This window comes from Rasamsonia byssochlamydoides (assembly GCF_041956645.1).
Source record: "Rasamsonia byssochlamydoides strain NRRL 3658 unplaced genomic scaffold VTN77scaffold_135, whole genome shotgun sequence".
Lineage (NCBI taxonomy): Eukaryota > Fungi > Ascomycota > Eurotiomycetes > Eurotiales > Trichocomaceae > Rasamsonia > Rasamsonia byssochlamydoides.
In genome coordinates this window covers 1-25,198 of record NW_027192517.1, presented here as the reverse complement: position 1 = coordinate 25,198, position 25,198 = coordinate 1, and the positions used below count along the sequence as shown (strand labels likewise).

At 49.7% G+C, this 25,198-nt stretch overlaps 10 protein-coding genes and 1 non-coding gene across 11 annotated transcripts; 4 read left to right on the top strand and 7 right to left on the bottom strand.

The window, feature by feature from the left end:
- Window positions 1–600: 600 nt before the first annotated feature.
- Window positions 601–1,655, bottom strand: VTN77DRAFT_1648 (uncharacterized protein; the record flags this gene model as incomplete). Its single annotated transcript, XM_069417402.1, has 3 exons — window positions 601–1,009; window positions 1,068–1,367; window positions 1,420–1,655. The coding sequence occupies 3 exons, from the start codon at window positions 1,653–1,655 to the stop codon at window positions 601–603; spliced, it is 945 nt and encodes a 314-aa protein (XP_069272843.1).
- Window positions 1,656–2,439: 784 nt separating this feature from the next.
- VTN77DRAFT_t149 lies at window positions 2,440–2,554 on the bottom strand. Its single transcript has one exon. It is a non-coding gene; the product is annotated as a tRNA-Leu (tRNA).
- Window positions 2,555–3,147: 593 nt separating this feature from the next.
- Window positions 3,148–4,790, top strand: VTN77DRAFT_1647 (uncharacterized protein; the record flags this gene model as incomplete). The annotated part of the gene is made up of 3 exons (XM_069417401.1): window positions 3,148–3,468; window positions 3,730–4,136; window positions 4,247–4,790. The coding sequence occupies 3 exons, from the start codon at window positions 3,148–3,150 to the stop codon at window positions 4,788–4,790; spliced, it is 1,272 nt and encodes a 423-aa protein (XP_069272842.1).
- Window positions 4,791–5,124: 334 nt separating this feature from the next.
- Window positions 5,125–6,918, bottom strand: VTN77DRAFT_1646 (uncharacterized protein; the record flags this gene model as incomplete). The annotated part of the gene is made up of 3 exons (XM_069417400.1): window positions 5,125–5,389; window positions 5,467–6,851; window positions 6,904–6,918. The coding sequence occupies 3 exons, from the start codon at window positions 6,916–6,918 to the stop codon at window positions 5,125–5,127; spliced, it is 1,665 nt and encodes a 554-aa protein (XP_069272841.1).
- Window positions 6,919–8,024: 1,106 nt separating this feature from the next.
- Window positions 8,025–9,142, bottom strand: VTN77DRAFT_1645 (uncharacterized protein; the record flags this gene model as incomplete). The annotated part of the gene is made up of 6 exons (XM_069417399.1): window positions 8,025–8,191; window positions 8,247–8,395; window positions 8,451–8,756; window positions 8,812–8,888; window positions 8,971–8,984; window positions 9,055–9,142. The coding sequence occupies 6 exons, from the start codon at window positions 9,140–9,142 to the stop codon at window positions 8,025–8,027; spliced, it is 801 nt and encodes a 266-aa protein (XP_069272840.1).
- A 1,788-nt stretch (window positions 9,143–10,930) lies between these two features.
- Window positions 10,931–12,489, top strand: VTN77DRAFT_1644 (uncharacterized protein; the record flags this gene model as incomplete). The annotated part of the gene is made up of 4 exons (XM_069417398.1): window positions 10,931–11,060; window positions 11,123–11,269; window positions 11,322–11,392; window positions 11,455–12,489. The coding sequence occupies 4 exons, from the start codon at window positions 10,931–10,933 to the stop codon at window positions 12,487–12,489; spliced, it is 1,383 nt and encodes a 460-aa protein (XP_069272839.1).
- A 233-nt stretch (window positions 12,490–12,722) lies between these two features.
- On the bottom strand, window positions 12,723–14,141 carry VTN77DRAFT_1643 (uncharacterized protein; the record flags this gene model as incomplete). The annotated part of the gene is made up of 4 exons (XM_069417397.1): window positions 12,723–13,581; window positions 13,718–13,787; window positions 13,938–13,992; window positions 14,073–14,141. 4 exons carry the CDS (start codon window positions 14,139–14,141, stop codon window positions 12,723–12,725), a joined length of 1,053 nt encoding a protein of 350 aa, XP_069272838.1.
- A 1,024-nt stretch (window positions 14,142–15,165) lies between these two features.
- VTN77DRAFT_1642 (uncharacterized protein) lies at window positions 15,166–17,505 on the bottom strand (the record flags this gene model as incomplete). Its single annotated transcript, XM_069417396.1, has 2 exons — window positions 15,166–16,367; window positions 16,437–17,505. 2 exons carry the CDS (start codon window positions 17,503–17,505, stop codon window positions 15,166–15,168), a joined length of 2,271 nt encoding a protein of 756 aa, XP_069272837.1.
- Window positions 17,506–17,927: 422 nt separating this feature from the next.
- VTN77DRAFT_1641 (uncharacterized protein) lies at window positions 17,928–18,427 on the bottom strand (the record flags this gene model as incomplete). Its single annotated transcript, XM_069417395.1, has 2 exons — window positions 17,928–18,184; window positions 18,418–18,427. The coding sequence occupies 2 exons, from the start codon at window positions 18,425–18,427 to the stop codon at window positions 17,928–17,930; spliced, it is 267 nt and encodes an 88-aa protein (XP_069272836.1).
- Window positions 18,428–19,444: 1,017 nt separating this feature from the next.
- VTN77DRAFT_1640 (uncharacterized protein) lies at window positions 19,445–20,985 on the top strand (the record flags this gene model as incomplete). The annotated part of the gene is made up of 10 exons (XM_069417394.1): window positions 19,445–19,504; window positions 19,573–19,607; window positions 19,665–19,750; window positions 19,819–19,983; window positions 20,053–20,075; window positions 20,138–20,175; window positions 20,235–20,372; window positions 20,428–20,677; window positions 20,740–20,906; window positions 20,955–20,985. 10 exons carry the CDS (start codon window positions 19,445–19,447, stop codon window positions 20,983–20,985), a joined length of 993 nt encoding a protein of 330 aa, XP_069272835.1.
- A 2,192-nt stretch (window positions 20,986–23,177) lies between these two features.
- VTN77DRAFT_1639 (uncharacterized protein) lies at window positions 23,178–24,609 on the top strand (the record flags this gene model as incomplete). The annotated part of the gene is made up of 2 exons (XM_069417392.1): window positions 23,178–24,418; window positions 24,480–24,609. The coding sequence occupies 2 exons, from the start codon at window positions 23,178–23,180 to the stop codon at window positions 24,607–24,609; spliced, it is 1,371 nt and encodes a 456-aa protein (XP_069272834.1).
- Window positions 24,610–25,198: the final 589 nt, after the last annotated feature.

Here is a 25,198-nt window from a genome sequence, read left to right as displayed (position 1 = left end):
ACAAATAAATAAATAAATAAGCAAATAAATAAACAAATAAATAAATAAATAAGCAAATAAATAAACAAATAAATAAACAAAGAGAGAGAGTGTGTGTGAGTGAATGGATTAATTAACTATTCATTGGTATCCAAAAAAAAGTCTGGGGAATCCAGAATCCAGTGAAGTAAGTACCTAGGTAGTAGATAGTAGTAGAGACATACAAAATATCCCCGAACTGACTAGTCCTCGTGTTCTCATTTAAAAAAACAAGAAGAAGAAAAAAAGAGTAGTACAAGGTACGTTTCCCAGTTTCCCATAGTCCTTCCTTCCTTCCTAGCTTATGATATCCTGCATAAATAAGGAATAGCTAGCTTAGCTAGACAGTGCAGTCAGTCAGTCAGTTCATCCCATGATATATAACCAATCCAATCCATATCCAATCCATAAAACTCCAAATTTAAATTCAAATCCCGGTCCGGCTAACTAAGAATAAATAAATTCGAAAGAATAAATTCCAGAGAATATTCAGAATGATGACGATGAGAAGGATGCCATTTCTCAGACTTTCCAGATAATGATAAAAAAGAATGACGAGTATGCATCGTATCTGGTGTCTTCCTACTTGGTAGGCTTCGTTGGTGGTGGTGGAAAGTATGGCTGAGGCTGGGGCTGGGGCTGGGGCTGGGGCTGGACCAGCGTCGGGACCTCCTGCACCGCAACATGCCGCTGCGGATGCGGTGTGCTGAAGTGATTACGAAGGGGAAGATCCGATGGGCCATCTGGGACTCGGTTGAAGGCGGGAGTACGGGGTGTGACGGGGGCATAGAATCCAGGGTAAACGCTGGCGGGCGTCATGGGGACCGCAAATGACGGTGACTTCAGAATCTCTTCGTACTCGCGCAAGGCTTGCTCCTCGGCTTCTTTCTCAGCGCGCTTCTCCGCCTTGCGCTGGCGGTAGGCTTCCCGTTCTTCTTTCGTGGAGAAGCAAGAGATGACGGCAAGGACGAATTGAGTGAAGTAAATGACACTGGTCGAAAAGTCAGCCGAAAGTAAGTAAATTCGCTAGAGCGGAACAGAAACCGCACCAGACAATGACCGTCACCGCAAAGAGAGACTTGGCCTGTTGGCAATACCCAATATCACTCTTGTAGTACGCAATATTGCAGTTTTTGGTAATGTACCACGGCGGCCCGGGTTGTGGGTGCGCAGGGTCGGTCATGTCGCTCCCGGCCTGAAATCGAGCGGACACGATGTACAGAGCAGTCAAGCTGCCATGGACAATGACAGACAGAGGTGGGTGGAAGAACCTCAGGATATGCATTGGGGCCTTGGTCAAGAGCAAGAATGTGCTCAAGACACCAATAACGAGGTTGTAGTTCGTTAGACTGACAGCAAAGTTAGCAACCTGCCCTGCCCACATAACAGTCGCAGACGTACAACGAACTCCAGACCATGGGAACTTTGTATGATCTGCCGTTGGTCAGAGCGTAGACGATCTGATTTGGTGCGCTGTTGAAGCCGTTGTTGTATCCATCTTGCCAGAGCTTGGTTGTGTAGGTATTATGGGAAGCAATGCCCGTGAGGATGAGGATCACCAAGACGACAGGGAATTCCGCGACCATCAAGTACAACACCGTCTTGTGCGTACGGTATTTCCTCGGGATGAACACCATGACGGCGGTGCGAACAATGCGCTTAACAGCAGAACTGCAGAGAAATTCAAAAACAACACCAGACTCAAGCCGATCACTTCAAACGCAGTCCTTCTAACTGCGCTTTTTCATGCCAGTCCGGCTGGCTGTCACATATCGATGTTCTCGAGAAGTCAAGAGAGAACAGAAGTATTATGAAGCCCGGCAGACTGGACAGCACAGAAAGAAACGGGCACGACATGGCCATTCTGCCTGCCGCTCAGCACGACCAGGATTGGAGAGGGGTTCCTGCCAGCGTCGTCGAATACTGAGAAGGCCAGAAGCGCCGTGAGTGCTCTCGATGCAGGTGATGGGCTGCTTGTCAACGGTCGAGCACCAGTGAGAGGGCAGAAGCTGGTCTTTGCACGCTGCGGGAGATGTGATGGCGGCGCGGAGATCACCAATGAGAGCCAGCAGGAGCGTCTTTCTCTGCAGCCCGTCACACCCTAACGATTAGTTCGATGATCGCGATCCAGAGCGCGCTGATAGCCAGATGCACGCGCCTTGGCTGTAATCGATATGCGATTGCTCGATCTATCAAGTGCAGGTGGGGTTTGCATCAGAGGCGCACATCAGTACAGAGTATTCCGTACTCTGTATGGAGTACATACGAGTGCCATGGCTAGCTTTCATAATGTGTACTCTGCCCCTGGAGCTACTCAGCCCGACCAGGGTGTTTCGAAGGGGAAAAAAAAAGGATAGTGAAAAAAAAAAGATGGTCGGGCGCCAATTTCGAAGGAAAAAAGGCTAGTGAAAAAAAGAGAAGTGACAAGAGTGGGATTCGAACCCACGCCCCCTTTCGGAGATGAGGAAGCCCGTATGAGCTGTCTATTAAGGTTTAACCTTAACCTCACGCCTTGGACCAACTCGGCCATCTTGCCATTTGATACTTTCAAAGGCAAAGTGGAGAGTTTTTCACCGGAGAGCTCATCAGTATGGAGTACGGAGTATATATGGAGTACGAGTACCATGTCTAGTTTTCATAGTGTGTACTCTGAACCATTGTTAAAAGATGATAGTCTGGTATCCAGCAAGAAACCTACCTGCAAGATCGTGATATGATTGCTGCAGCACCAACAAGTCAAGGGTTGTTTACTCTGTACTGTACCTAGGTAGGTAGCTAAGGTACCTTCTAGGGAGGAATTGATGACCCCACCAATGAAATACTATCAGATCACAGGTAGAAGTCATTGACCAAAGACGGAGAAGCAGTGCGATTAAATATTTCATTATTTATTAAGAAAAATAAAAGCCTATTGGATTGGACAATTATCGAGTCCATGGATGGAGGCGTTAACGGAGGGAATCACGGAGTTTTGTTCTGCTGGAGCGTCCGACGTCATGGCCGTCACAACATCCGTCATCAGAGCTCCCGATCCAAAGTATGTAATATCCTGGACAACAACACGCATTCCCCGGATCTCGAACGAACAAATGCCAGCATCTTCTACAATCGCATACAATTCCAACCTGCATGGGATGTAACAGGACGCGAATCCTGGTGTGGAATCCATCTCCCAGACTGCGCATCTGTTTCTGTTCCGGTTCCATCGGTGGACTTCTATACCAACAGCACTACCACCACCACCGCCTGGGAGGAGTAATACGGGATTTGTCAACCGCACGCGACATGAGTCCCAAGAATGATTCGATTCCGCATGAGCTGCGCACTGCTGCTGAGCCGCGTCAGAACAAGCTCCACACGGTGCGGCTGGCGCATATTGAGCAGATCAATCCGACTGTCCGTCTGCTCCGGCTCACGCTGCCTTCGTCTTCGATGGGGGGAGATGAGGAAGTATGACATTTTGTTTTCATTTCTTCATTTCTTCATTTCTTCTCCTTTCTTCTTTAAGGTTTGGAGGGTGTTTTTTTGAGAGATCTCAAAGATCAGTTTGATATCTAATTTCCTTGTTTGGATATATTCTTGGAGATATTCTTGAATGCGATTCTCTCTCTCTCTCTCTGTCTCTGTCTCTCTCTATTTTTTTATTTTCTGGAGCCTATCTTACTCAACTCAATCGCATTGAATTTACTAATCCCGAAATCTCCATTTCAGTCAAATCAACAACACCAAGAACCCTTCGCCTTCCTCCCCGGTCAATGGCTGGACGTGCACGTTCCTTCGATCCCCCAGGCCGGCGGATTCACGATTACCTCCACACCCGCAGACGCCCAGCTTCTTCCATGTCCAGAGCCCGTGCTTCAAGGCTCAGAACAACGTTCCGCAGACGCAGAGGGCATTGCGCCAACCGACGCTCCTCTCGGGAGATTGCCATATGTGGAGCTGGCGGTGCAGAAGTCGCCGTCGAACCCTCCCGCCGCGTGGCTGTGGAGGCCGGTAGACGAGATCTTGGGGAAGGAGTTGAGCGTCCGAGTCGGAGGCAGCTTCATCTGGCCCCCGGCAGATATCGCAATAGATCAGATCCGCAACGTCGTCTTTGTGGCGGGAGGAGTGGGTATCAAGTGAGCAGCCCTCCCAATTGCCTTAGATTAGAGGAAAGAAGAATCGTTTGTAGGAAGGAGTCGGCCTGTCTACTAACCACAAACTTCTCGTGAATGGGAACTCTTTCCAGTCCTCTGATTTCCATGCTCTCCCACCTCAGCGAACGAGAGACCTCTGACGCCCCTACCTCCTTTGCCCTGCCGGACAAGAACCGCAATGACCCGCTGTCCATCCACTTCCTATACTCTACTCGCCTTCCAACAGAGTCGTCATCTCCTGTGCAGCTCACCGAATCCACCCTGCGTCAGATCCTCTTCCTGCCCAGACTCCGGCAAATCGTGCAACGAGCATCCTCCCAGCCGTCCAACCTCCACATCTCCCTCGACCTGTTCCTCACCAATCTCCCGCCCTCAGAAACGGCGTCGGCCACGAAGCTCCTGGGCGAGGGAGACGAGGACGGCGATCTCCGCGTCTTCCCCCGCCGCATCGCGCACGACGACCTCCGCCTTGCAGCAACCACCAACGCTAATGGCGGCAGCCATGCTGGCGAAGGAATCCCTCCGCAGAGCACAGTGTGCTACGTGTGCGGTCCGCCGCCTATGACGGACGACTTCGTGCAGTATCTGAGAGGGCTTATTGGGAAGGAGAGGGTGCTGTGCGAGAAGTGGTGGTGATGGCAGTACGACCTAGGAACGAAGTATCAAAAGAAGAATATTAAGATAGATAGATGGATTAGATAGATCGACACATAGACGCTAGAGAAGAAAGGAACCATAAATCAATCACGTTTTTAATTTAATCATAACATGGAAGACTGACTGTCCATGTTCCTGTTTCCTATAAGGGAAAAAAAAAGAATAAGAACAACACAAAAAAAGAAAAGAGAACAACACAATAGCAGAATTGTAAGTAAAGATAACCCATCCATCCATAGTCACGTACGTAATATCACGACACGACACATCCCGTCGCGTCGACGCAATAATCCCAAGTCTGAAATCTGACAGTTCAACTGCTCTCCCCCACCCCCTTCACCGCAGCCCCGTCAACAATCATCATCTCGTCGATGCGCGATTCTGTATCACCCCACTCCAGCCGCTTGTACGTCACGACCCGGCCGGGCCCCATATCGAACTCGAAGAAGCGCATCCGCCGCACGTAGCCGCCGTATCCACCGTAGCCGCCAAAACCGGCGGCGCCGCCGTAGCACATCCACAGCGCTGGTTTGTCCTTGTCGTCTTTTTCGAGCATGCAGTAATCGTTCACGTGGTCGCTGTGGGGGAAGAAACGCGTTAGTCATGGGCTTAGCTAGCTTCCTTCTTTTTGTTGTGATGTTGTTTGCCAACTTACTGTCCACAACTAACAAAGAGGACATTCTCCTCTACCAGGGCATCCTTAAATCCCGAGTTGAATCCCGGAGCCGTCGGCGGTTCCGACCAATTTCCTTTCCAGTAATTGTTCACGTTGCGGTATTCAGGAAGCGGAATGTGGATGAACGCCATATTCATGTGCATATGCGTGTACTGTTCATGTTTCTTGCGCAGGCTCTGCGCCGTATTCTTGAACCATCTGATCTGGCTTGGTTTCAGCCAGTCGTAGCCCCGGAATTGGCGCTCGTCCGGTGAATACGAATGTGTGTCCAGGAGATAAAGGGTCAGCGCAGAATGAGTAGTAGAAGACTGACCCAGGACCTCGACAATGTAATTGCCGACGCCGTCCACTTCCTCCGGACCGGCTGAAGACAGGGAATACGGCAGCTCCTCCATAATGGCCATGAGCTCCTCCCGCTTGAGATTGCCCTCGTCATCATGATTCCCGAAAATGGCCGCGTACGGGATCTTGCGATCCACTAGGGGCTTCGCGAACTTGAAGAGGGCACTCTGCGCATCTTTGGCGGTTTCGCCGTTGACCTGATCCCCCGTGAGAACTACGAGATCTGGCTTCTCCTCGTCCAACAGTTTCTCTACAAAGTCCAAGGTTCGGGGATCTGCGTCGCATCCCTGGCCCGGGACGGGTTCCTCGGGAACAGGGTCCCGACACTTCCCCAGTCCGGTGCTCAGGTGCAAATCGGCTGCCTGCATAATCTTAAACCGCCCGTTTTCATTAATTCTCGGGATGGGCTTTTTGATCTTGGGTGGCACCCCTCGACGGATCGTCAGCCGCGCTTCTTGGGCCTCTGTCCTGCTATCCAAGAGCAGCGGGGTATTCTTCAACTCCCACTGCGGACGCGGATCGACCGCATCAGCGCCAAAAAGAACGTCAACCGAAGTCAGAACCTGCTCCGAATCGCTGGCGTGGCGCTGAGCGCTCCGCTTCAGCCAGATCCCGCCGGGTCTGGATTCCCATTCTCCGGCGATGGTCTGCTTGGAATCCTTCGCCGTCGTCCCTGCTGGATTGATACGGCTAATCCGGAGATCGACCACGACCTTGTCGGTTTCGAGAAGTTCCTCCTCTCTCTTTCTTTGAAAGTGCAGGTAGGCACCGGACGTCCAGCTGGAACCCAGGTAGAGATCTTTATCGACGCGGTGCCAGACCGTAGGATCGAGAGTGCAGCTGGAGAAGATGTTGATCGCCGAACAGGTGGCGATGGTCACATCCGTGACGACGAAGCCCGGGTAGTGGGTAGGAAGATGGCCATGGATCGAGGCTGGTAGCACGCGGAACCTATTGTCTAGAAACAGGACCAGGAGGAAAGCAAGCAAGGCGAGGATACCGAGCTGGATGCCGGTTCGGACCTGACGGCACATTAGTTTCTTCTCATCCCACACAGACCAGATGCAGACATACAATGCGGCGAGTCATCTTTGGCCTGCGGCCCAGGGTCGGGATATGGTCGTCGGCGGCCTATTGTTATGGAGTAAGGTCGCTGGCGGCCCTGTGGGCATGATGCGGAGATTCCAGGGCGATGGGAAAGTAACCCCGGGGCAAGAACAGTAGTCGATATGGTTTTTCAGCTCCTCTGTAGATGGCTCATCGTCTCCGAGGAGCAAAGGGAACACAAAATAGTAGATTGGATTTACAATACAGCTTCTCCAGGACCAACAATTCAGTTGTCTGGGGAAGCGGCGGTCACATGTGCCCTAGTCTGTTCTCGGACATGCCTGATTACGTAACAATAAGAGAAGAGGTCTATAGTGAGTAGAAATACAGACCTCGCGTTTTCGGGGATGACTTCTTTGAGGGCGGTCTTGTAGCCAAAGAGAATGTCTGCACAACAATGGATCCGTTCAGAGAGTCTGATAATTCGACAGCATGAGCCAATATGCTATTGATCAATGGTATATAACTAGGTACCACTCCACTCAAGTAAATCCTAAAGGGAAACTAGCTGGGTACATGTACTGTACATAGTTGGAAAATGTTGAAAGAAATACTCTAAAAGGTCATTTTACCTGATGAGGTACCTGATTTAAGTATCAGAGGTTGACAGCAAGAAATGGTCAAACCCTCACTTTGTCCAACTTGATGCCAAGGGCCTCCATAAGCCGACCCGTGCAACCTGGCCTGACAATGAAACACTCACATTGTCCGACTTATGCCGAGGATTGACATGATGAGACCAACCTAACTGATTGGCAAGATGACCTCAGGTGACAATATCTGACATCTCCATGCAGATCAACTCAATAGGGGTCTTCAGAGGTGAGCTTTCATAGAATCCACATACCTGCGTAGTCGATACTAACAATCGTGCCTCTAGAATAGATGAGGTAGAGATTAACAGGGAGGACACATTTCATGGCATTTGTATCATCTCTCAGTTATGTACATTACATACTGTGGATAAGTATCTATCAACTTATCTAGTCTAACATCAGACTATAAACAGAAAGGGAATGTTCTATGCTGCTGCCGACATGCCTGCCTGCGGCCGATCGTCTATCTGCTTTGTGTTGGGAGCCGTCCGTTCATCTAAACCTTGTTTCCCCGTCGCGAAGCTTGTTCAACCCCTCCTCAGCAACCTTCTGCACCGTCACTTTTCCGCTGTGGATGTCCTTGGTGGTAGCCAGGATGGTCGACCAGTCTTTAAAGATGGTAAATGGCACGCCTTCTCGCTCGCAGTATGTGACGAGATCTAGGCCGGCGCCATGTCAGCAGCATGAACCGAGAACGGAAGGACTGGTGCTTACCGTGGCCTTTCTTCGCAAACAAGAGATCCGTCTCCCTCGCGGCGGACAGGTCGGACACGCCGTCTCCGGCGTACAGCAGAATTGGACGCTCACCATCGGGCAAGGCCGCATAGGGCTTGATCTCAAGCGACTTATCATGACCGAAATGGCTGAATCTGATGTCAGCAAGCCTGAATTCTACGCGCGCGAGCCGGAAGAAATCACCTGTCATCATGATATTTGATCTGCCAGCCGCCTTCAGTGTTGATATCTTTGCCATCCCGGCTCTCGACGTCGTTGGAGACAATGGCGAGATGGTTCGGGTCAGGTTTGTGTCCCAGTAACGTCTCGAAGAGGGCGCTGATGATGGGTTTCATGCCCGAGGACAGGACCACGATGGGCACATTGTTGTCCTTGGCCCAGTAGTAGAACTCGACGAAGTAGGGGTCCAGTTTCATATTCTCCTGCAACACCTTGATGCACTCGTTGAAAGGGGTCTTGACACTGTCCAGCATATCGCGGAAAGCATCCCTGCGCCGAATCTCGTCAATCCACCGAACATGAGAAAAGCGGGTCCCAGGCCTACCGGAAACTTGCTCTCCCTTCGAGAACGTCCTTATTGCCCTGCTTGCGCTTTTCTTGTCCATAACCCAGGTTGTCCGTCTACATTCACGATTGATCGTCAGCGGCGCTTGTCGGGTGAAAGTTTCCAAGTGAAAGTCTCCAAGTGTCCGGAGCAACGCACCAAGAAGTCATTGCCTGCGAGGACAATTAGCGGTCTAATTGACAATGCAGGAGAGGCAGAAGCATAGGAGGGGAAATAACGCACTGTCTTTCTGGGTGATGGTCCCGTCGAAATCGGTGAAGAAGATGATCTTCGGCTTGGTTCTGATGTAAGGAAGATCCGTGGAGCCCATTTTGGATGAATGAATGTTGCGCGAATGGAGAAGAGAGTGACAAAGGGATTAAAAGAGTGTTCGTGAGCAGTCAATTCAGTCAATTCCGTCAATTACCTGAGGTGATAGAGATGGAAGGGAAAAAAAGACAGACTGGTTCCACGGAGGACCATATCAATCCTGGGGAATCTTGCCCCAGCGAATCTGAACGATGGAGGGGCAATCTCGGAGTTGGCGCGGGGACTACCCCGGCGGCAGGCCGGTGAGGCAAAGCGGCAGCCATGGTTCTGTTAATTAATTAACCCCATACAAACAGGTTGCTCTTGCTGGAGCAAGAATATTCAATCAACTATTGTTTGACTAGCACATCTGCCCGAGTTAGGTTACGGAGTAGGAAATTTGACCAACAAAGTAGTGATTTTTAATCCCAAGTCCATATGCCCGGGCTGCAGTGCGGAGAGCAACCCGAGAGTGATTAATCTTTTCGAACCCCGGAATCGGCCCGTGAATCAGAATCAATCAATCCATGATCCCCCACCATGGCTCCGGGTCTTAACCTTACTCGGGAATTAAATGACTCTGGGTGATGGCATGGCGGCATGTAAGTCATTTTTCGCCACTGCTTCAGAGCCTACGGAGAGTCCCTAGTTAGGTCTATGGACCTGTCTAGGATGAACCCTATTCGTTCTATCTGATGGAGTACATCTGTAGCTTTCTAGGATTGAACGAGTCTCACTACTAGTATATTTGATGAGCTAGCTCATTGTTGGACTTGCTTAACTTTTGAAGGAGAATCAAGTGTTTTTTTTTTATCTCTTGGTACATATCCGTTAATGAAGTATGATGAATTAAGACACTGTACTCCCTAGAATGAGAAGAGTTCATGCTGGGAGGTCCCTAGGACACTCTAGGAAAGTGAACCAATTTTTTTTTAAAAAAAAAAGGGTAGGATAATTTATTTGGTCATCTATATCGGCGATACTAATTAGTTGGTAATTAAATAGCAATATATATATAAACCAGTATAATACTGCAGGAGGCTCTTTCTCTATAAAAATTAAGGTAACTGGATACATATTCAGAATCATGGAATGAAGAGCCAAAAAACCATGGGCTTGCTGATGGGCAACACAGGATGCCATCGAACATGGGACAACAGAAGGACATTTGGGAATAAATAAATGGGTAAAAGAGCCAGGCGCAGTCATGAATTCAGTCAGGATGGGCCATGGCGTGCTCGTGTAAATGTAAATGTAAATTTGGAAAACCAGTGCCGAATCCGTAGGAAGTGATTTGGATGAAGATGATATTTTCGTTATTATTATTATGAGTCTGACTGACGGGTTACATGGATAGGATTGAGTCATTGACAGTGATAGGTCATAGGCTGACAGATGTAGCGTTCCATATATATATATGGGCGTCATACAGTGGTACAGTTTCAAAGTGAAGAAAAAAAAACACAATCAGATTTACTAGTAATATTCGGTGGGAATATCATTCAGGGATTTTTACTTTACCTGAAAGAAAAAAAATTTAGTGGTGGTCCTTAACAATTCCTCATCAGATCTAGGCACTCCGTGTAGATGTACGGAGTACGGAGTATAGCGAACTTAATTAATTTGGGGCTCAGAATTGACCATTGCTCCCCGCGTCTAACTAAGCCTTACCATTTAGGCTCGGAACGGGAAAATCGATCCCAAAAAATTAAGCTCCGCCTACGCACCCAACTCAAATATCATATACAATCTCTCTCTGTCAATTCCATAAGACAATTTCCACAGAGGTCGCCATCAATATCCTCATGGAATGGCTCGTCTGCTCCAGCCCTTGCGACGCCTCTTAGGATTGGGATTGACCTTGTCACCGTCGACGTCGACGGCGACCTTTCCGAAGTCGTACCCACGGTCTATCGATACGGATTTCTCTGTCTTCAGAGGTGACGAAACTATTGAATTCTAGCAGGGTCGAAAGCAATGCCTGTACTAACCACTACTACAGAGGGAGATAGAGTCATTGTCCATGGCAAGAATCCGCTTTTGACCAAGCCTCTCACCAAAGGGCACCGGACGGAGGTCCGCCGCGGAGTCCTCGAGCATAACGATATCATTGGGAAACAGGCGGGGGATCTGGTGAAAGCGTATAAGGGTTTGTTTATTTTTCCCCCTTTGCAGACGGCTAGAGACTGACTGAAACCCAGGACCGGAGTACCGGCTCAGCCATCCCACCCTTGAAGAATATGTCCTCTACACGCCCCGTCTCGTCACGCCGGTGCGCACTCGGTCTCTAATCTTTCATGATGTTTTGCAGGTCAACTGACATGCGGCCAGTAGATCTACGCAGCAGATGCCAACTTGATCGTCTCCCTCCTTGACATTCACGTCACACGTCCGACCGAAGACGACGCGGACCAACCGCCCCTGGAGATCCTCGAAGCCGGCACCGGCCATGGTTCCCTGACGCTGCACCTCGCCCGAGCCATCCACGCCGCCAATTCGAACCCTCCACCTCTCCCGGAGAGAACGCAAGTTCGCGCTTTGCAGGATCGGACAATACGGCCGGATGCGAAGGACGAAGAGAAGGCCATTGAAAAGGTAGCCGATGGTCATGAAGACGATTCAACACAGAAACAGTGGGACGCGTGGCGGGCTCAGCGTAGGGCGGTCATCCACACCGTGGACGTATCGGCCAAATTCTCTGCCCACGCGGAGAAGATTGTGCGCGGATTCCGGCGCGGCATCTACGCTGGAAATGTCGATTTCCATGTCGGACACGTCGAGGATTGGATCGCAGACCAGGTAAAACGACGCCAGAAGGCCGCCGGGGCAGGTGGCTGGTTCCTGTCTGCCCGTCGAGAAGGGCCGACTGTCGAGCCCTTCCTATCCTATGCCATCCTGGACATGCCCTCTGCTCATCTGCGCATTCCCCATGTGGCGCCCGTTCTGCGACGGGACGGTATCCTGGCTGTGTTTATGCCCAGCATCACGCAGATTGGCGATTGCGTGCAACTCATCCGTCAGCAGAGGCTGCCTTTCATCATGGAGCGGGCTGTCGAGCTGGGGACAGGAATTAGCAGCGGCCGCTTGTGGGATGTGCGGATGGCGGTGAAAAAATCTCGTGCGGATCCATCTAGCTGGGTCACCAACACATCGAGTCCATCCTCCGAATCACCATCGACATCATCGACATCATCAGACGAAGAACCGCCACAAGAGACCGGCAGCGACACGGACGACGCGCCCTCTACCACCGAAGAAACAACAGAAAAAGACAACGAGAGCGTCTTGGTCTGCCGACCCAAAGTAGGGCTGAGGATCGTCGGCGGCGGATTCGTCGGGATATGGAGAAGAGTTGAAGATGCCAGCTAACCAAGAAGACTTTTTTCCCTTCAGTTTGAAGAAATGAAAAGGATACCCAAGTTGTATGTATATTAGAATATCATGTACCATATATATGTACAATAGATACTTAGCATGGATCATATACCTGCATGTATGTACAATATCACGGGTTAGGCTGCAACGGACTTCGCCATGAGTAGACCGCGAGAGCATTCATTACCTTGACATGTCCGAATACCAACCCTGTCGAAAATAACTCATCACAGTCTTGCTTTTTCTTTTTGCGTGTCTTTCTCCTTTTCTTGTGTTCGATCTTTTGTGGGCGACGCGTCCACCAGGTTCGAAACGGTGGCATCATCCACCGATGTCGAAGAAACAGGAGTACCGCTCCGTTCTAAAATCCAGTCCGCAATGTCCTTGGCAAGCTGTTCTTTCACATTCGGTTCCGCGTGCAATTTGTGATACGCACCCTCATAGGCCTTGAAAGCTTTGTCCCGAATACTCAGGACCTCCACGAAACGCTTTGTGGCGTCGAAACTCGTGATTTTGTCGTCGGTTCCGTGTCCGATCCAGATCGGTGGAATTGTCTCCTCTACAGCGGTGTAGGAAGGTGATGACGACTCAGACAGCTTCTCCAACCACGCTGCCCGATCCAGCAACCCTGCTAATCCTTCCAATGTGCCTGTCTCATGACAGAGAGGATCGGCAGAGTAGTCCGCACATACCTGTTCGTCCCGACACAGAAGCTTCGGTGCGAGCTGGTTACGCAGATGGAAATGCGGCAGCAGTTTCGCTGCCAGCCGTCCCAGCACAACGGTAATCGCCAGCGGCCGAGAGGAAGGATGAAGGGCTATTAACGGCGAGAACGCCAGGACCCCCGCGAGGGTAACCGTATCTTGGCCTGAGGACTGTTTGTGGTATGGGGAAACTGGATTCAGGGCGTAATGCAGGACCTGACCACCGCCCATGCTATGACCCAGGAGAAAAAGAGGAATTGGCGATGCAGTTTTCGTGAGCGGCACTAGACTTAGTAGGAAGGAGTGTATGTCGGAGAGGACCAGAGACGTTGGGCCCGTCAGGCCACGTTGTTTGGGCGTGGTAACAGAGCGACCCCAGCCTCTGAGAACATCCAAATCGAAGATGTTAGTATGATAGTCATGTGAATAATGTTGGTCTCGTGAATGTACAGATGGTTTCTTTTCTTTAATCTTCAAATGTTCCAAGAACAGATAATGAGTATGGCAGTCGCTCTTACCGTTGATCGAAAGCCCTCAGCTCAATGCCATGCGACGCCAAAGCTGGAAAGAAATCATAGTAGGCATTGCCTGCGTTTCACCATTCCATGCAATTAGCTTCATTCTGAAGGAGGCCTTGACTCGTAGTCGCTTTGCTCTTCTCCTGGAAGATAACTCCGGAAAACACATCACATGAAAATACGCTGAATTAATGCCAGGAACGAGAACCAGAGAACATACAATGATCACTGAATCCATGGACAAACGCCACGATAGCTCGCGGGGTACTGTCAGGCTATTGGCAATGTGAGAAAAACTAAAAACCACAGTCGTGTATAAAACTCGTGGAGAATCTCTGATATCGACATTACAGACCTTCCAAGTCTTGGTGTAGAGTTTTGTCCCATCAGGAAGAGTATGCGTGCCTTCCTCTGTTGTTCCCATGATGGGATGGATGTCTCTGTTGACAAGAATCTGGCGCAAATCGGACTGGAAGACAAGAAACGAGGGCAGTCAAACTCAAGTAGGGCTTTTGGAGAATAATCAAGGTTGATCAGGGAACTGCAGAGGATAACTCGCGAAGATGCAATCGACTGCCATCGGGACGTGGTGGTCGTTGTCTCCGAACTGTACATGTACTCGGTAGTCGGCTTCAGTAGAGCTAATGCCTGTAAAAATAATGGCTGCCATGTGATTGCGGGAAAGGACTGCACCATAACAAAGGCGTTCACCCCGCAATTCACCACACTATATACTCCGTATAGGAATGCAGAAGTCGACTGACTCTGTCATCCTCACTACCTCTTTGCTGACCATATTTACTGAAATTCATCATGTCTACTTCGGATTGATGTGTCAATGGTAAAGCAAGAAGCCCGTCTTGATTCTAAATCAGGGCTGGACTACCTAGGTAGCAGCTCTCAGGGAGGAAAAGAAAAAAAGGGGTACAGCAAAGGCCTAGAGAGAAGGTACAAAGTCATCGAAGAGCCCTTTTTTTTTCGCCGCAATATAGAGCAATTCCCTTGTCTTGGATCGAACCCAGAAGAAAAAAAGAATGGGCCGCTCCAAGTCCTGAAAGCTTCACCTGAACACCGACCGCCTCTTAGCCTGCTCAAGAGGTCCCGTCGTCTGGGCGACGTCCCTGATGAGGTGTAAGAGGGGGAAAATGGAAGGCCACGTACAACACACCCGGTAACTGACAGAGCAAAGATACAGAGAGTGGAAGGGGGGAAGAAAGAGAGTTTGCCACGCCGTTGAACTTAAGTTTCCAAAAAGATAAGACACGAAAGAAACAGATGCTCAAAGGCCACGCAACTCATCACACAGACAACCACAAGACTACTAACAGCACGCAGCAAAAGAGAAAACATAAGAACCCGCAAAAAAAAATTCCGAGATAGCGAGGAGAAAACCGGTCTGAAACAAAACACCAGTCCTCATAATATTTAACATGCTCCGTTTCCATCAATCAATTCGACCTGTCCCGTAGCGGCCCAAAATCCGCTTCCACAACCTTACCCCTTTTCCCCTTGACTGAAAACTCCGCCAGTAATGCGAGATGATCACTAGGAAAATGAAAGTTTGGAAATCCCGGCACCTTCTTTAAATATTCCTTGTCTACCTCCCCCAGCAGGCCCGTGACGTGGAGCGCGTTCGACGAGTACCAGATGTAATCCAGGATCGATTTGAAGTCCGGCGTATAGTTGGTGAAAGGCATCTCACCGATGGCGCCATACGCGGACTTGAGCTTGAACGGATGGGTCATGCCGACGCGACTGAGATTACCATACATGCGCTTTTCGAGATCCGGGTGTTCCTCCGTCAGCCCACCATGCGCGATCAGGTTATACGCAGCCGAACCAGGTGCCGAATTGAAGTCACCACAGATGAGCAGAGGGATCTGGTCACCACTGGCGTATTCAGCGGATGGCGCAGGCTCCACGGGGGTCGCATTCTCTTGAGAACCACCTTCCGGTTCCGAGAAGCGGAACGCCGTCTTGTCGGTACAAGGTGGATATTTGGCATACCCCTCGGCAAGCTTGGTAATCTCTTCCATCAAAATGGCGGTCTGGATCAACTTGACGTCCTTGTAGGCCGGGTCCCAGTACAGGTGGGCGTTCACGACAATCAGCCGCGTACCAGTCATCCGATTCTCCAAGAAGACCACGACCGCAATGTGATCCTTTTGCCACAGTCGGTTGTAGATGTCATCCTGGCCCTTGGCATCGGGTCTTCGAACGGCTGTTTGACCGAAATTGATCATCTGCTTGTCGAGCAAAATGAACTTGCTCCCTTTGAAGAAGATCGCACAGCCGTCCACGCCCTTGGCTTCCTCCTCGCCCATGCCCATGGCCCGACCTCTGGGCCAGTACACACCCTTGTAGTCATTGTATGCCAGCTGTTCTCGGAAGAACTCATTGTAGCTTCCTTGGTCAATCTCCTGAAGACAGGCGATGTCGGCATCGTGACTCCGGATTTCGTTGAGGATGAGGTCCCGCCGGAATTCCCACGCCAAGACCCGAGACGGCACATAACCGTAATGTGACGGGGAGGCCGATTGATCGCATAGCGTGTTGTAGGAGAGAACAGTAAACTTGTCGACGGGTCCATTGGAAGAATTGGAGGTCTCATCAAGGACGATCCAGTCTCGGTCGGCCGGAGGCAAATGGACTAACAAGAAGTTAGTAAAAATAAGTCATGCGCACGCACACGTTACAGAATAACAGCAAGTCAACCTACCAGGCATCTCTTCCTTGAGGTATTTGATCAATGCCTTGGTGCCCTCCTTCATGATGTGAGACTTTAGGACCTCGTTAAGCGGGTTGCCTTCGATGCCAAGAGTCTCTAGACGATAAAGATAGCCCATCTCGTACGGCAGGGTATGAAGGTTGTTATCGAATAGGTAAAGCTTTCGCAAATTGGTGAGCATGCCAATCTCCTCGGGAAGCTCGCTGATTTCGTTTCCTGACAGATCCAAGTGATTGAGATTCGTTAATTGTCCAATGGCCGGAGGGAGTGTTTTTAGTTTGTTGTGGTTGAGGTATAGCTTATTCAGGAATGTGTAATTGAAAAGCGCGGGGGAGAGGGCACGCAGCCCTTGACCACCGAAGTCAAGAGCCATCCAGCCTTGTCGTTGATTCTCCTTCGAATCGGTCGCATTGCCCCGATTATCGGCATTACCTTCCTGTGTGTCTGGTTGGCTCGGTGCGATCTGAATGCCCTTGCTCTGCTGTGCGACCGTCCGGGCGTAATAGTGGGGAGAATTCGCTTGTCTTGACTCGGCGGCCAATTGAAGCTGCTGCTGCCAATGCTCATTCATCGCCTCGTCCATTTCGTCTTCGACGTTCGCCGGCGTCCCGTTCTGCAGGTGGCTTGGGGTAAAGTGGGGAGTGGAACTGGTCAGAGCGCCCGCGGAGAAGTTGTGTTGGTGATTCAAGGTGTGAGAGGCCTGGTTGGGATGCGGATGATGATGATGCTGTTGGGCATGGTGCGGATGGTGATTCTGGTGCTGGAATTTCGGTATCTGCATCACAAACCTCTGGTGGGCTTGGCCACCATTCATCATGGCGTGTTGGCCTTGGTGGCCTTGGCTGTACATGGCGTAGGGATTCAGCGCGGCGCCCGAAGTGAGAGGAGGGGATCGAGAAGGAGAGGGGGTGTCGTTATTGTATTTTGCTCGTCCAGGCGAGTCGGTTCCGTTCCGGACGAGATGTCGTTGGTGAGCGTTCTGAACGTGCTGCTGTGACTGTGCTTGGAAATAGAACTGCCCGGCCCCAGGCTGCTGGAACCGATAGGTACCATCTGCCATTTAACGTGGCAGACGAGACCGTAGGTGGTGCCCTGTGGAGGGGAACGTCGGAGAGGCTCGAGTTGTCAAACAAGTGGATCTGAAATCGGTCAAGGGATTGCAGGTCGTCGTAGGAATAAGAGGTCGCACGCGTTCTCTCCTTCTCTTCAACATGGGGCCCTGGGGCGGAACCTCCCTTCACACGGAAGCCTGTGTTGTGGACGCTTCCAAATCACACCTGTCTCATGCGGTCCTATCCGGACTTCCTCTCCCCTCTCTTTGTTGTTCCACTTGTACCTTCTCAGTCGTTGTCTTGAGAAAGCAGCGTGTCGCAACAGTAGGCGCCGGACACCGGAAGATAGCGAGTCAGAGGAGGGCAAGAGATGGACCACAGGCAGACAACGTAAACCCCAGATTAAGCAGAGGTTTCACAGCAAGATAGGTTAGATCCAAATAAGACAAGCTGAAGCAGTGTGACAATTGTTCAGCAGAAACGTCGCTGGCACGGGTGCTGTGCTCTGATGATTCTCCAGCTGGCGATGTTGCAAAGTGGTTTGCATCGAAAGCGGGCGTTGTACCAGGTCACGTGTGAAAGAGACCTGCACCGCGGGGGGATGTGATTGGCCAGTCAGAGTGGCCAAGGCCCAAGGGCCTCTCCAGCCAACAGCGGGAGGCTTGGCACTCTTGGAAGGACAGAGAACTGCAGAGATGCCTCACTCCTCAGGTGCTATTCATGCTATGATTTTTTATTGTTCCTATTGAACAATGGGCTCATTCAGGTTCTGTGTCAGTTAACAATGACATCTATTTTCCTGTCAAAGTCCAAGCCTTAGTCTCAGTTCTCCCCAGCCCCTCCAGCAAGCTTTCAGATTCCCCACAAATCTAGTCCCTAACTATCAGAGGCCTGGATTAGCTATGAATATTGCCAGCAACATGGCGACATCGGTAAGGTCTACTCCAGGTATCTACGATTCTAAATTCTGTAAACAAAGACCACTCCACTTCTAGTACCTGATGTAACGTGAGAACTGCCCAACTTGGCCTTTGATTTCCTTATCTAGAGAGCTATAGAGGGGTGGGGCTGATTAAGCTCAAAGCCACGGGTCTACTACTCTGTATGAAAGGAGCACGATGGGTATTGACAACAAAGACCTGTCCTCCTGATGATACACTGCGTATGCTGTTGTTGTTAACCTGGTGATAAAACTCCTCACTAGGTAAATTTCTTATTATTGAGGAAAGATACTCTAAGAGGGAACCGCAAACACCCTTCTATTGGCCAGGACTTTTTTTGACTGGAGAGCTTCAAGAAGCTTTCAAGGGCCTTTCTAACAACGTTTGACCTTGCGTTTGCGTCGCGTGGCAGAGCCTCCGGGCTGGTTCTTACCTGGCAGCGTTGGCTGTAGCGACAATCTTCTTCGAGGGAGGTTGGAGTCGAAACCGTACGAGCCTTGTTTTTATCCTTGCTAGAGAAACAGACAGTGAGATAGAGAAGACGAAGAGTAGTTCCTTCTGTTTAATTTCAAGCACCTGCTCAGGTTCCTGGTCGATAAATTTGTTGACAAAAAACTCTAAACTGAGGAAAGCAAAGAAGAAATCTGCAAAAAGGTGACGGAAGATATTTGCTGAACATAGTGAATTTTGGCTGACTCGATAGTTTGCTCTTTTCTAAACCTGCAGAGAGGTGACCGTGCGCGGCAAACCCCTGCTACAACTGTCTGTGCCCTGCTGCGCTTCGGCCTAGAGGTCGCATGGATTAGCCTCGTTAACCATGTCCCCGCAGAGGAAGGTTAAAGACCCCGTCCCTGCAGCTGGCTGGATCAGGAAATTCCAGGAAACTGTCTGAATGGACAACCCCGTCCGTGTCGAGATGTTCTATTACTACATAATCCCTGACACAGCCGCTTCTAGTCCCTCCTCTCTTGAAGCGTTATAACCTGCCTAAACAGCAGACCTAAAGATGGCTGCAGCACCTGCGACTGAGAGCAAAGCCCTGCCACAAATCGAGGTTGACGTTGAGGTGCGTGTGAATTTTACTAGCTCGCCGTCATCAAGAAATTAAACTGATCTCTGTTGATCGAGTGCTAGGCAACGAAGGACGATTCCGCCTATGGAGATGAACTGTTGGCAACCCCCTCCCCTTGCCCTTAGCCCAGCCCAGGTAACCGAGATGATGCCAGTTCCGCATGCGCCACCTCTCTCGAATCGTCAGCCTTCGACTACCGCCACGAAAATGGCAGGCGTTATCACGCATATCGTGACGGCAGTAAGTCTATTTGGTGGATGAAGTCGGATTGTCATAACAATTTTTCTTTTTCTGACTTGGCTACAAAGGCTATCTGCTGCCGAATGATAAGGCTGAATCAGAGCGGCTTGATCTGATCCATGAGATGATGTTGACAATCATGCGTCGGAAACTGTTCCTTGCCCCTATTGGGAAGTCGCCGAAACGCGTTCTTGACCTGGGGACTGGCACAGGGATCTGGGCCATCGATTTCGGTATGTGGCTGTAGGACTTGCTTGTCTGGTTGTCTTAGCATATGTTGACGATTTCCCTGCATCTCACAGCCGATAATTATCCTTCTGCTGAGGTATGGCTATATGTCCCACCGGTCAAGTGGAGCGCAGCTAAGGTCCTTTTTCTCGGTCAAAGGTTATCGGCACTGATCTGAGCCCTACGCAGCCATCTTTGTAAGTTAACTGCTCCCGTACACTCTCCGTATGCGGGTTCCATCCTAATCGAATCACAGTGTTCCTCCAAATGTTAGGTTTATTATCGATGACATGGAGCAAGAATGGGCGTTTGAAAAACCATTCGACTTTATCCACACCCGCTTCCTGGCGTGTTCCATAAAGGACTATGGAAGGCTCTTGAAGCAAGCCTTCAAGTTAAGTGAATTCCATACCTGCCAGCTCCGGCCGCTTCAGTATTGACTTGGTTAGGAACACGGTGCCGGGAGGATGGGTTGAATGCCAGGACTGGGACGTGAATCTGTACTCGGAAGATGGCAGTCTCAAAGGGACAAGTTTGGAGAAATACTACAAAGTCGTGCCCGAGGGATTCAGAAAGGGTGGATATGTGGTGAGTCCGGGTCCACAGCTGGAACAGTGGTTCCGTGAGGCCGGATTCGAAGACATCCATGTTAAGAAGTACAAAGTGCCTCTGGGCCCCTGGCCGAAGGACAAGTATTATGTATGAATCACGAGCTGGAAGCGTTTGGAGGGGCGTGTGCTGACATTGCTGTGATGAAATAGAAGGAGATCGGCGTCTGGAGCCTCCTCCAGGGCGAAACTGGTTTTGAGGCGGGTGCCATGGCAGTATTGACTCGATTTGAGTCTTGGTCCAAGGAGGAGGTGAGCGTTCTGGTGTCTAAGGCCCAGAGTGATGTAAGGAATCGTGCTATTCACTCCATGTTCGACTGGTAAGTTCCTGCCCCTGGTCATCGTCCAGACACTAAATGGCTTTGTAGCTACGTCGTCTATGGGAAGAAACCGTTGTGATTTAATGAAGATTGAGGGTGGCTTGGCTTTTTCCTCCTCTCTCTCTTGTTCTGTCTCCGACTCCGGACAGCTGATCTGTTCATTATCCTCGTGTCAACTTTAGTAGCTGCTAATTGGATCTTAGTTCTCTACCTGCAGCTTAATGAAAGACGTGGGATATTTCAAAAGTTCCAAAACTAAACAATGAATTCTTCTGTTCCCTTTCTCCCCACCCCCCTTTTCTTTCCAGCTTTCTCACCCAGAGGCCGTCTATTGATTGATCTATTTGCGAAATGATGGATAATGTTGGTACAGGTCGGCCTTCGCCTCAACTAGCTCAAGCTCACTAAGACTTGCATTTGCCACTGAAGCAGTACCCGCAGTCCTCGTTGCCAATTCCCCTGTTAACATTGATTCCACCTGATCCGTCTGGCTCCTTCGCGCAGCATTTGCCGCCAGAGACCTTGCTGTATAGGCCAGGAAGTCAGCAGAGAACGATCCCAGCAGCAGCAGCAGACAAGGGTCCATTGCTTACCAGTTGTGCCAGGATTTCTGTATCTGCAGCTTCTTCCCCTGACAGAATTCGGTCTCTAGTCGCTCGCCGCTGCAACCCGCTCGCTCTTCGAAGATGTTCAGATTCGGCGAATAGTCTTCTCCAGCAGGGCTCGCGGTGGTGAATGCAGCTAGGGAGGCGACGACGGCAAAGAGAATAGAGAATTTCATGATGAACGAAGAAAATCAGGAGATTTCTTTCTTGTTGTTATTGTTTTTGCTGGAATGAAAATATGGACTCGTTCCGCTTCTGCTTTGTGTGTCTTGCTTTGCTCCTGAAGAGAACAAGCCTGGAGGGCAAGACAGATTGATCCTATTTATGTTGAACAGGATCACCACCTGTCGGGTTTGAACGAGATGAACGAAAGGGGTAGGACTAACAACACGGCGCATATTCTTTTCGTTTTTTTTCTTCGCCGAATACCACTTTTTGCTTACTCGTATCCATTGCTTGGCCCCTTTGACTCTCACTGTATGTCCCTATATCCATGTTGATTGTGGGATGCATCCCCAGGACGGACCCTTGCAGACTCCGTAGAAAGAGTTGCATGGGCTGAAGCCAGCAGATAGTGGACATTCTACCTAATTAGACTTTTTTATTATTCTGAGTTTGGATTTTTCTTTGCCGATTTTAGAATAATATCACTCGTACAAGGTGACATGGGTAACAATTTGAGCTCTTGCCTAACATGGAAACTGTTTGTGCCCTAACCTGCCAGTATAGGTATAGAAGTCGTGACCGTTGCCCACCCAGACAATTAATTAGTGGTATCTACATCCTCCCTAGGATAGCATTGGGAGCAGCGTGTTAAACAGTCGCGTGATTTGCAGAAGATTGAAGTCGACCTTCAGATTGGAGAAGAATCCTTAACAGAATGTTCATGTTTCATCATGAACAAGCCTCATGTAACACTAACACTTGCTCAGCTGTTAGATGGCAGACCATGGAAATCCAGGATGTTCTGGGCCCCCAATATGTAATAATATACGTTCCTCTCCTCGATCAGGATTCTGCCTTGGATCTCATCTCAGATCAGTTGGTGAAACTTGTGCCTGACAAGCAGCTTTTTGACAGGGATGAGAGAGGTATTTGGCCAAGGATTCATTGCCTGAGGATCTGGTCCCTTTCCTGTGAAAGGAACCCCCAAGGTTGCCATTGCTATCCTGATTTCTGAAACGGGATATTATTAGGAGGTATTATTAGAACGCATTCGGATTGACGAATGAGATCTCGATCCAGCATGTTGGCCCAACCGAGCGGCGCACCTGCCCTTCACAATGATTTCCAACAGAAGTCCCTTGTTGTTGGATCAAGTACACCTTTGATCGATTGATCCTAACTCCATTGAGATCAGTGCTTAGGAGGCTGCACTCGGTGGGGGCACTCGGATTCCTCCCATTTCTGCCCCGAAGAGAGTTCAAATCAAGGGCAACCCAAATAGACATAAAATCCTTGATGGATATCTCTGCCACAGGATTGTGGATGCCAGCTGAAACAAGCTCTCGGACCCTTGCAGTCTGCTGACACATGGCTGAGCTGCGGCGTTTCCGCCCGTTTCATTCAAAAATAGAGCGTCTGATTTCTGCGCAGACGAGAACCATGTTGGTATCATCAACTACTGATTGAAAACCATCACAGCCGCATTATCAGAGCTCTCGGCATGGAGAAGAAGGAGAAGGCTTGGGGACCGCATTTTGCACTCGAGCTCGCCGAGATCCTCGTGGAGATTTTTGACTACCTCGAGGATGATCCGCCTTCGCTGGTGGCAGCAATTCTGGTCAATCAAAAATGGTTCCTCCATGGGACGTCCGTTTTGTGGAAGGAGGCGCCCTGTAAAGTGCTCGCTGGCATCTCGGCGAATCGTCGTCAGTTCTACGCCTCCAAGATTCGTTCGCTAACCTTCGATGGGAGGGAAGACTCATATCATCCCCTCTTTAAAGACCTTGAATTCACGAGCCTGAAGAAGGTTTCCATCGACACGTACCGCCCTGCAGAGGGCGAGACTCTTCACCTGAGACAGTATCTCCAGCCTCCGTTGGAAGAGTTCTTGTTTTATGGGGGGGATATCGAGCACGGCCTCTTGGATCACTTGAAGACGACTTGCTGGCGGCTGCGAAAAATCCTGATCGACTTGCCAGGGCCGCATATAACACCGTCAGCCTTCTTGGAATTCCTCCAAGGCTGTTCGTCATTAGAGAGTATGACTTTTATCGTCCGCATGGACCATCTCATCACCGAAGAGACTTGGCTATATATGGCTGGACGTGAGAATCTCAGAGACCTGGAACTCGGAGCATCGATAGGCAAAGGCACCATCGAGAATATCTCGACAAGGGTCCCAACTCCCTTCAAGGCGCTTCGAAAGCTCGTTGTCACTGCACCAGCTGAAGCAGTCCCATCCCTAGTCGACATGGTCAAGTCTCTCACAACACTCCACTTGACAATAGAAGACCAGCCGCTGGGCGTCCTGGAGCAGGTATCGCAACTTACAGATATACGGTATTTGGCGTTGTTTTTCACTCAACCGACGCAGCTATCGACGGATGAACTCCTATCACTGGGACGCTTGGTCAAACTCGAAGCGCTCGACCTTTCGACTTCTTTCATCAGGAGGGATAATACTGCTGGCCTCAGCGCGTTGGACCTTACCGACGCCGATTTCGACCGGCTGCTGTCGCACCTGGGCCATCTACGAAGTCTCACTTTTCAAGTCCAGTGCAGTCTGTCAGCTGCTGCTCTGGAATCCTTTTCCAGGCGCTGTCCCTTTCTCATGTATTGCGAGATACTGCCGACTTTCGACCTGCAGACGCTTCACTTGGAAGATCGTCCAGCGCCGATGTTTCCTCGACTTGGGGAGTTGACGGTTGGAGGGTTTGAAGCACCCGAGGACAATGACCCTGGGTAAGTTGCCAGTTTAGATATATATTGGATGAGATATTTCTGACACGTTAATGCATGATAGGTTATCTCACGCGGTTAGACTCGCGCAGCTCATCAGGAGGCATTTCCCGAAGTTGGAATACTTGTATGTTGAGAACCACGACGAGTTCTCCAATGCGGTGGTGAATGCATTCGACGAGATTCCTGAGTAGAAAGTTGAAAACGATCTTCATGTGGATTCCAATTGAACTTCCATTTTGCCTGACAGAGGATGGTATAACTTATGGACTGAGACTTTTGCTGAGTGGTACGATTTGAGGAAGTTCAATTAGTGTACATACATTCAGGCACACATATATCTAAATGAATCTTGAAAAAGACCTTTCTTTTCCCAGAGCCAACTCTTTTACTGCATTCCCGACTGTTGGCTTCTGCGGCAGCCGATCAGAGGGCTTGATGAGCATATTTATATTTCTTACTGAGTGCTGCACTGTTTACAACAACAGCAGCAGAAACAAAAACAGGACATGATTCTTGAGATATGATATTAGCAACCCAGATTGCCAGTTACGGGCCATGATATGTACAGTAAAGAATAATCTCACCGGAAGTCTGCTGACTCGATATCAACAACGAGGAGTGCTGAGGCTGATGCTGAAACTGACTGACGATGACCATTCATGTACTCCGTACAGTACAATTGAACTGATCTGCGATTGATTGATTATTTATTTATTTATTTATTTATTTATTTATTTATTTATTTATTTATTTATTTATTTATTTATTTATTTATTTATT